At 33.0% G+C, this 10,659-nt stretch overlaps 1 protein-coding gene across 1 annotated transcript; it reads left to right on the forward strand.

Annotated features, from left to right (window-relative positions):
* The first annotated feature begins 3,935 nt into the window (after positions 1–3,935).
* On the forward strand, positions 3,936–6,216 carry LOC149214585 (zinc finger CCCH domain-containing protein 20-like). Its single transcript, XM_089392334.1, has 2 exons — positions 3,936–5,590; positions 5,855–6,216. The coding sequence occupies exons 1-2, from the start codon at positions 4,445–4,447 to the stop codon at positions 5,861–5,863; spliced, it is 1,155 nt and encodes a 384-aa protein (XP_089248460.1). The 5' UTR covers positions 3,936–4,444; the 3' UTR covers positions 5,864–6,216.
* Positions 6,217–10,659: the final 4,443 nt, after the last annotated feature.

Consider the following 10,659-nt stretch of genomic DNA (forward strand, 5'->3'; position numbering starts at 1 on the left):
GATTTAAGATTTTATTCCTATGCTCAAAAAGCTTGGAGAAAAGCCTCGAGAGCTCACTATAATTTTGACATTGTAAAAGGCTAGGAAGGTCAGTATTGCAACAAAGATTATGAAATTGAGATCTAATGTGGTTGTACGTGGGGCACTCTAAAAGGAAGTTATTTTCATCTTCGATGTTCATATTCTCATAGAGATGGCAGATCCTTTCCATCCATGGTGTTTTAGGAACTGCACAATGACCCGTTTCACTATGGAGCTCATGAGAGTTTGTTCTAATCTTGGCTATATTAATTTTCTTATTTGAGCTAGTTAAAACAAAGAGATACTTTTGATCTTCTAGGGTGGGGTTGATGACCTCCTTATAATATCTTAATTTTCTTTTAGCTGCTAAATCTTTCTCGCCCCACATTTTTTCTTTGAACCTAGAAGTAACAATATTTTTAATGTTATTAATGTTTTGCAATGCAACATTCTCGTCGATCTCCCAATGGTTTAACCAGGCCCTGGTGTCTTTATGCCAACCTTGTTTGAGCCTTAGGTGGTTTTGGCTAGAATTTGAAGCTAGCTTAGGAAGGCTATGGTGTCCTATGTTATTGAGTTTGTGCTTGTACAACAAAAGCCTAGTCATAGCTAGGCTCTCGATAGGGGAAAGAACACTTCTATAAGGATAGTAGGATAGGGTGTATTGCTTTTAATTTCGAGGTTATACGTTATAAAACGCTTCTGGATTTGCTCAATATTTCTCCAGGATTATCTAGAGATGTTGCAACCCCAAACCTCACATCCATATAAGATAACAGGGGTGACTAAAGTTTCAAAGAGGAACTTCTTTCTATCCCACATTATGAGGTTTGTCGTTTTACAATTATTTTCAAGACCAAAATAAGCTTTCCACCCCCATTAATCCTTTTCTCAATGCTATAGTTCTAATTGAGCTTGTGATGAATATCAATTCCTAGGTACTTGTAAGAAGACACTTCCTCCAAGTTACTATTGTCATACATAAATGTAAGTGTCCTTCTTGGATTTGATAATCATAACTTTTGTTTTGTCAGTGAACAATCATACCCATGGTAGAGCAGAAATCCTTAAGAAGTCTAAGTTTCTTATCAAGATCAGATGGGAACCTTACGAGAAGATCAATATCGTTAGCATAGAGAAGAAGGATGATGACTATCCCAGCTAAGATCGTGTCAGCACAACCTGCTTCCTCTAAACAACCTTCGAGCTTGTTGATGTAAATGCCAAATAGGGTAGGGGAGAGGGGGCAACCTTGTTTAACTCCGATATTACACTTAATATCTTGCGACCACCCCTCATTGCTCTTTAACTTGGCAATTACATTCTCGTATAACCTTATAGCGACAACTCTCAACTCGAAAGGAACCTTTAGCTCTTCTAATCTATTCCATAGGTTGTTTCTAGGAATCGTATTGAAAGCCTTTCTAAAGTCCACGAAGCAACAAAAGAGATTGGATTTATCGTTGCGACATTCCTCCACAATTATCCTAAGCATAACAAGGTGGTCCATTGTTAAGTGCTGCCTTCTAAAACCCGCTTGGCCTTTAGCCTGCTTACCTTCACTTTCAAGCCACATGCACAACTTCTTTTCCAAGATAATACCATATAACTTAGCTAAGAGAGGGCTGATCATAATTGTCTGATAGTTAGAGGGGTTATTTGTATCCCCACTTTTAAAAATAGAGATAACGAGGCTCTTAGTCCACGGTTTAGGGAACCATTGCTTGACTGCTTAATTGAAAAGCTTGTGGATGTGGGGGATGAGGACAAGGCCTCCAATTTTTAAGATTTCCGTGTGGTAACCTTCAATTTCCTTAGCTTTCCCATTTTCCAGGTGTTTAACCCAAAAATCAATGTCTTCTAATGAGAAAACTTCTTTCGTTGTGAGCAAGGTTTCAAAGTTATCCATGACATTTGGAGATTAATAAAGCTTTTTAAGATAGGAATTCTAGTGTGTAAAGCAATTTTATTATTATCTTTAGTTTTCCTAGTTAGGATCTGCGTCCAGAATTTCTTAGGAGCTACCTTAGAGAGGTGTAAGAGATTCTCTTGTCTTTTACGAATATACTGCGTTTTTTCCTTTTAGTTAGGGCTTTGTATATTTTTATCTTGATAATTTTAAGAGATCCATCAACAACTTCCTTAATTGCTCTCCTCACACTTTTACAATCTTTGTCATACCATGGGTTGGTTTTGCTATTTCTTTTATTATTTGAAACTTCAATTGAGAACTTGTTAATAGAATATGAGAGGGTTGTAGTAAAATTATGATAGAGGTCTTCTATGTTGTCTATACTAGATAAAGGAAGCAAATTAATTTTTAATTCATTAGAAAGAGATCGTTTTTATTTCTATCAAAGGTTAGGTTATTTTGACTATAAGGATTATCTTCTATGGGATCTCTATGCATGACAAAATTGAGAGTTATAAGTAAAGGCCTGTGATTAGAGTAAGACTCGTGGTCATTTAAGATGTCAAAATTTATTATTTCGTTGTATAAAGGGAGATTGGAAATAACATAGTCTACCACGCTGCTACCAAGCCCATGGATGCAGGTCATTTGGCTAGAATTGGGCCACTTCTTCAAACCATTGCAAATTATGAGATCCTGAGCACTATAGAGCTTGACTGGCTTCGACCCAAACAAATTCTCCCCGAGGTCTTCAAAGCTCCTTTTGTACCGGTTAGCCAGAGTAAGGTCTTCATCTAACCAAAGAGTATTAGGGTTGGAATGATTGCTTAGAAGAATAGCTTGGTTGCTTGAAGTTCGAGCATTAAAGTCACCCATTAAAAGGACATTACCTTCATTCCTTAGGCTAGAAATATCATTCTCTAAACCATTGTAAGGACTATTTTTATCTAGATTCTTTTTCTTATAGAAGTTAGAATTGATGGGGGGAAATAACAAATTGCTATGTAGGTCTTTTTATCATTAATGTCAATAATCTCTATCCAACTATATTGTTTGTAAGGGTCGTTTTTATAAATCCTAGCATAGGGGGAGATGTTCTTTTTAATGTAACAAGCTATACCCCCAATGCCTCTACGGGAGGATCGCTCGTTCCACGTAGACCATAGTGCAAAGCCATCTATGTTAGGGACCTCAGATTCTTTGTACTCCTAAGTTTGAACAAACAATATAATATCAACATAATTCGAGATCCAACTTAACTTGGGGCCTTTCAAATAGTATCACCATTCCACTTTTAACTTTTTTTCAAGTTTATGTTTTGGTCAATTCTATCTAAAATCCAGCAAAATCTACACAATTCAAATGCAGAAAAGACTTTCAAATAATTGAATCCATATTAATATCCTAATAAAATTAAAACAAACCATATTAATATCTGAATTATAATACAATATTTACATTTATTAATAATTATAATAACAAATTCACTTCTATCCTATCAAATCTAATCTACACCTTGTTGGGCAGAAAAAACTTTCAAATAATTAAATCCATATTAATATCTTAATAAAATTAAAAAAAACCATATTAATATCTGAATTATAATACAATATTTACATTTATTAATAATTATGGTAACAAATTCACATCTATCTTATCAAATCTAATCTTCACCCTGTTGGGCAAACACAAATTGTCAATACAGTCTCCTGTCCTTTTCTAGAGACAATGCTTGTCAATTCCCAACTAATACCTTGCTGGTTACTAACCCTAAAACCCTCTACTTGCCAATTCCCAACTAATCCTCTAGTGTTCACTGCCCCTGAAAAAAGATTACCCCATCCATGAGATGAAGTCTCCGAAACTGTAATCAATTATTACGGGAAAATGGAGATAAAGGAAAACCTCCTGTTTTCTAATTGACCAGATGCTACGTTTGATAATTACACATGATCAAAATAAAGTAAATAAGAAGTTTAGAGGTTATTCATATCAAGAGGGAAGTTTGGAGATTCTTCTATGTAGATTTCCTTAATCGTCTTATTGGTATTTTAACCCCTAACTTTGATACAAATCGCTTCAAATTAAGAGAAATCAGTATCACCATGACATGTTTTTCTGCGAAGGGAGATGCAATGGTTCTTCGGATAAAATTTATTCCTCGGTCGCACTTTCCCTACCCCATACAGTATGATGGTGTGATCCAGTACAATCGTACTTTGTAATATCCCACACAGAAGGATTGAGTTTCGTTTCTATCCACTCTGTGCTTAAGCTCCACGGAATGGAAGTTCTTGGCACCCTGATATTCAGGCAAAATCTGATACTCTGTATATCTGAGGTCAAATATTAAGCACTATGTCGTAAGTCAATCATTGACATATTAGCTTTCTCATTTTTGTTTAAGAATACATATGTGAGAGACTGTATCTGAACTTACAACTGCAAGATCAAGATGAGATTAATTGAGATTAGGTAAATTTGAATTGATATTACTGAAAATTCAATATCATGGACATGGCTATTTCATCTCCTGTACTCAGCCCTCAGTTTGGGTTTTACAGTCCCTCTGATGGCCATGGAATGGCAACCTGGATTGATTCCAATAATGTCAGAAGCATTTCTGAACACTTATGGAAGTCCAACTTCCATGGTGTTAATCAGCTATTCTCTGATTTTCATGAATCTAATGGAAGAAGGTTACAGTGGGATATGGATATAACTGAAGAAGATAATGGGTTCGAGGATGAACGCTCGGATGAATTCAGAATGTATAAATTCAAGGTGGTTATATGCACGAGAGACACCAGCCATGATTGGACACAGTGCCCTTTTGCTCACAAGGGAGAAAGGGCTAGAAGGAGGCACCCAAGTCTGTACAGTGGAGAAACTTGTGTGGATTACAAGAAAGGATATTGCAGGAAGGGCTTAACTTGTGAATTAGCTCATGGTTTGTTTGAAAGCTGGCTGCATCCTCACAGATACCGAACAAAGCGTTGTAAGGATGGTGTGAATTGTAATAGAAGGGTATGTTTCTTTGCACATAGGGATGAAGAAATTCGTTTGCCAACAATACCAAGTTCTCCTAAAATGAAGGTTCATAAGAATTACACTATTACTCCTGGCAATAGGTCTCCCCCTACCAACGTTGTTATACCACATATTTATAATGCTATTAGTCAGGATGTTGTTAGAAGCCCTAGAGGTGTTCATGCAACACAGATGCTGCTGAAGTCCTTATACATGGATACCCCATTGCAGTATAATTCTCTTTCTCCAAGCTCAAGTTCTGTTTCATCAGGATCTTTTCCTGGTTCCAGCTTAGGATCCCCAGGTTGTCATGTGGGAGATGTAGTTACTGCTTTTAAAACTGTGAATCTGCAAGATGAAATTTACAAAATAAATCAATCTGTTTCCCAAAATTATGTAAAGGAGGATGATCAGTATTCATCTGAGAGTGTTGTTCTTGGTGGGCTTCACCCATTGGAATCAGGAAAGAAGCTAAGGGCTGAGATCTACAGGAAGTTCTGGAAAGCCCAAGTACAGAAGGAATGTAATACATCTCCTGCCGATCAGCCAGATATTGCATGGGTTAGCGAGCTGGTTGAGGAGCCATCAAAAACTGAATCTGGGCATATTTTTAAGGAATTAAAAAAGGTATATTACTTTCTGAATTTCCGTTGGTTTGTTGTCGAATAATAAGTTAAATTGCATAGATTCATCTAAATACTGATATCTATCAGAACTAAGCTAAATGGATCTATGCTTATATTTGATATGCCTTTGCTGGCCTCAGTTCATGTTCAAAGATTTACAGTCTTTAACACAGCAATGCCATAACTTCTTTTATGTGGACTATGATGTGATTTTAACACAGCAGTGCCATAACTTTTTTTATGTGGACTATGATGTGATTTACAGGGATTGTAGAGTTTCAGCTGAAGATTTCCAGTGGTTGCCAGAATGTTTAAATTGCAGCATGGTAATTAATGATAACATTTCAAAACATAATTTTGTAGAATAAAATCTTAACCAATTTTACAAATTGGTATGATATGCTTTCATCAAAGTTGTCCCGTGTTAGTCAAAATATTTAACTAGAAAACTTGCTTGATCTTACATGGTTGAGGGTATGGAAACAAAAGAGATCATAGTTCTTGCACCATGTCATGGCATATATATGAGGTTGCCTTGATTTATGTAAATTACAGTCTAGATGGACAGTCAGGTCCATCATATAATAATGTTTATAAATCTGAGTTTAATTTGTTAGGTTTTCTTTATGGTATTGCTTTTCTCTTTATGGTATTTTGATATGAAATTATCCCTTAAAAAAATGATGGTGTGTATCAGTCCCTTAAAAAAATGATGGTGTGTATCAGTGAAGTTAATTTTAAGCTTACTGTATATATGACCTAAAAAATGTTTCAGATTCCTAGTGTTTGTTCATTACTTCTCTGCAAAGCTTTTTCAATATGGCTCAGTGTGACAACCATGAAATTATGTGAATGTCCACAACTAACGACTCTTTAATCATTTACTATTGCATCAAATCAAATCTGGGAAAATGTTTTAATTTGATTGAAGCTTACAATGAAGACGTTTATTCATTCGCTGTTACATCAAATTGGGCCTGTGACATGAATGAATTTCTATTTGATGGACCGAGGAAGATGGTGTGCGGGGATAGTAGATTTTCGTATAATTTGTTTTATGATCTATGTTTTCTCCTCGTCGATTACAGCAGTATTGTGTCAGATTTTGTATCAAAGTCTCAAAATTTGGAGTTTTCTGAGTTTTCTGGAATATTCACGTATAGTAGTTAGGTTAATTGTTTGACTGGCTTATTGTTTATCAAATTCCAAAATAGGTTAGAAATTTACAATCAAAATCAGGTCAGCACTTTCAAATAAATGAAAAACTTTGCCATCAGAATTTAGCAGAACTAGTGTCTCTGATCAAAGGAGTTATTGAGTGATTCATGGGCATGGCGGTCAAAGTCATTGTACCATAGAAGTTTAATAAGTTTATTATTTATTCTCTCTAGTTTATATAGGATGGGGGTTTTAATGGTTAGAATATTTGTCACATGTGCAGAATGAAAGTTGAGGATAGTTGAGGATAAGATGTTTTTTTAGAGGGCAGTATGGAATGGAGTGTTGGACTTTCTAAACATTGGTATGTTGAAAATGCATACAACACTTGCAAAGTGTATGGGATATTGGATAAAAAACCAGAGTACACTTGGTTACCTTTCATTTTTCATTATATGGACTATTTGGAGGTTCAGAAACTCTAAAATATTTGAGATGAAAGAGCCAATGGTAGGGAAGCCACTCTACAATATGTGGCATACTACTAAGAATGTGGAATCAGGATAAAAAACACACAGAAAGGAATGCCTAAATTCAAGAATATTGATAGAAATTTTCCTAATGTTTTTTTCATGGGGTCTGTCAATAGAGGAAATGTGGCTGTGGAGCATACATCATAATAGAAACTGGCCATTTATATCACTAATGGTAAATGGTTGGATATGGAACATCTTCAAATTTATGGGGATGCAAAGGGTATTATAGACTAGGTAAAAGATTATACAGTTTTTAACCCTCCAATTCTATCAAACTGGATGACACATATCAGGTCACTGGTAAGCTCCTTCCACGACATCTCTTTCCAGCACATGTATAGAGAATAAAATACTATTGCAGACAACCTAATAAAAAGGAGCATCACTATGGTACCAGGTAAGTCTTTTTCACTGTTTATGAGCAGGATATCCTCACCAATGTTTGGCAACATAGATTATTACTAGAAGGCAAAATAGGTGACAAAGGCAGTTCCAAAATGGTGAAAAAACTATTTTGTTTTTTGTTTACATTCAGAAATGTAACTCATATTACTATGAAGGTATTTTGTTAGACATACAGAACTATGTAAAAAAGAGAAAATCACAAAAATAAAAAGTAAGATAATAATATTGATGTAAGAAAATGAAAAATCTAATGATGTAACTCATTTTTATTTTCATAATATAAAATTTGTGTTTTTTCAAAAAAAAATGACCAATTCCAAAGATTGACTTTCTCCTAAATCTAAATTAAATGTTATATATTTTCTTGGTTGAATAGTGATGGCAATTAAAAGAAAAATATATTCTTAAATTATATTTTAAATTATATATTTTCATAATATAAAATTTGTGTGTTTTTTCAAAAAAAAATGACCAATTCCAAAGATGGACTCTCTCATAAATCTAAATTAAATGTTATATATTTTCTTAGTTGAATAGTGATGGCAATTAAAAGAAAAATATATTCTTAAATTATATAACTGATGTTCTTTATAATTGGTAGTCATTTATATAACAGTTTCACCTGAGATATATCTATATAATAAAGAAATGAATGTAATATTATTATAAAACTCTATTACTGGGTGTTTCTGCGATTAATAATAACTAATATATTTTACGAACTCTAAACTACCAACATTATTCAAAGTTTGAAGGTGCAAATTTAATTTACAGGTCAGATCCATATTAATGCAGTGCAGAGGGAAAAAGCAAAAGTGATTTCAAATACAGAAAAGAAAAATCTAACATTATTCACAGTTTGAAGGTGTGGATTTAATTTACAGGTCAGAACCATATTAATTCAATGCAGAAAGAAAGAACAATGGCCATCTGAAGAAAAAAAACTCTAAATAATTATTATGATCCAGTGTCGTAATAAGTTCTAAATGCAAATTTTGAGCAACTCCCCCACCATAAGCTATAAATAGCTGATAGCTGATTTTATATACATATATTATTTTTAAATAATAAATTTATTTCAATATATTATTTTTAAATGTTATATTTATTGTAATTAATAAAATTTACCATTAATAAAATTAGGAATAAGGGGTGGCATTTGTGATGTTTAAAGAAGGAATAATAACACTGATATGTATATATGTTTGAGTATAATATTAAATAATTTAGTAAAATTTTATATATTAATGTAATGGTTAAAGTTAAGAATGGAAAGCAATTGAATTTTGAGAGTTGTGGATTTAAGGTTAATTATTGGAAAAATAGATTTTAAGATTAGTGTTGTTGATCATAATTGGTAGGCAATGTTTAATTTAGTTATAAAAAAAATCTAAATTTAATTTGAATATGCTTTTTCTATATTTTTCATGAGAATAATCAAGTTGTAGGTCATTTAGCTAACAAAACCATCTTCTTAAAATTATCTGTCATTAACATTAATAAAAATCATCTCAATCAACTCATTCAATAGTATCAAGAATTTTTGAGCCACTTATAAAAGCATTGTGACACCATAGGGCTCAATGTGTGGCCCACAACCGTAGGTTGGGATGTTGTGAGACAAGAATCGGGATTTATTCCCACTTATCATTAATCGGATGTGTATGTTTATATGTTTGGATTTAGAGTAATTTTCAAACACACTGGGATTACTATGTTTATGTGTTTGGGTTTAGAGCAATTCTCAATCACACTGGGATTACTTGGATAGCTCTATGGAGGAAATTGTATTGGTTTGATGGAGTTGTGGCAAGTGTATTGGTATTTGGACTCTCTCTAGAATTTTAGTGAGCCTATTATGTGGGCTTTGAAGTCTAGTTATTATTTCCCTATTGTTGATCTTAGTTTTTCTCTAGGAAATCTATCGGTCCATCCTTCAATTCATGAATGTTCAATTTTAGTGTTTGTTTTGGGTCTTGGAAAAACTCTTTTGTATTCCTAGTCGTTGTTGGTCTTTTCTTTGTCTTTTAAGTGGCTTTCTCATGTTCTTGGGATACAAATATGTTTTTCTAAATTTTAGTGAAGACCTTTCGACCCCTTGATTGTGATTCTTCTTATTTCTCTCCTCATTTCAGTGTCTTTCTCACAAAAGTATCTAGATATAGATTGTTCTGTGGAGATGTCGAAGGTGAGTTATCATTCTATGTATAATCTCACAATCTATTATTAAGAGTTGAAGGAGATTGGAAAGACCTTGAAAAATCATGAAGGCGGCATCCAAGCAAATAGGGCGTCAATTTGTAGAGTGAATACTAATGTTTATGAGAATGAATAGAATGTAGTATCTCATGTAGAAACCATTGTGGACACACTTTTGCAACACTAACATCAAAAGACCATCTTGGAAGCATAATATAATATGTTGCTAACTCCGGTAATGAATATGAGCAAAGGTGATCATTAATAAACATACATTTTGTTAAATTTTCAAGTTTTGTAAAGTTTAGAGTAGATTCTTTTGTAAAGTTTCGTAAAGTTATTAGACTCTCTAATTTGTTTTGTAGAATTTGTACACTTCTTATCAAAAGTATTAAATTATTTTACCTATAGACATTAATATATCTTATTGTTGATCCATACATAAACTCAATATTAGTTATAAACATATCCGAAACATTTTGTATGTAATGTCTAGGTAATTATAGTATTTTCACTTACAAACTATTATTTATAAATATATAAAGTAATTAATTAATTAAATAAAATTTTCTATTTATTAATATTAGTGTGAAAAAAAAAAATTGGCTTTTAAAATTTACAATTCTAAAAATAAAAATATGAATTTCTTTTTTCTTAAATATATTAAACATGAAAAAACTAAATCTCATTTTATAATAATAATTTAAAAATTAAAATAAAATAACTAATATTTATAAAATATTGATAGATTAGGCCCCGAGGGATAGCTCAA

This window comes from Pinus tabuliformis, chromosome 1_1 (assembly GCF_031772625.1).
Source record: "Pinus tabuliformis cultivar Carrire ecotype Pingquan chromosome 1_1, CPIR1, whole genome shotgun sequence".
NCBI lineage: Eukaryota > Viridiplantae > Streptophyta > Pinopsida > Pinales > Pinaceae > Pinus > Pinus tabuliformis.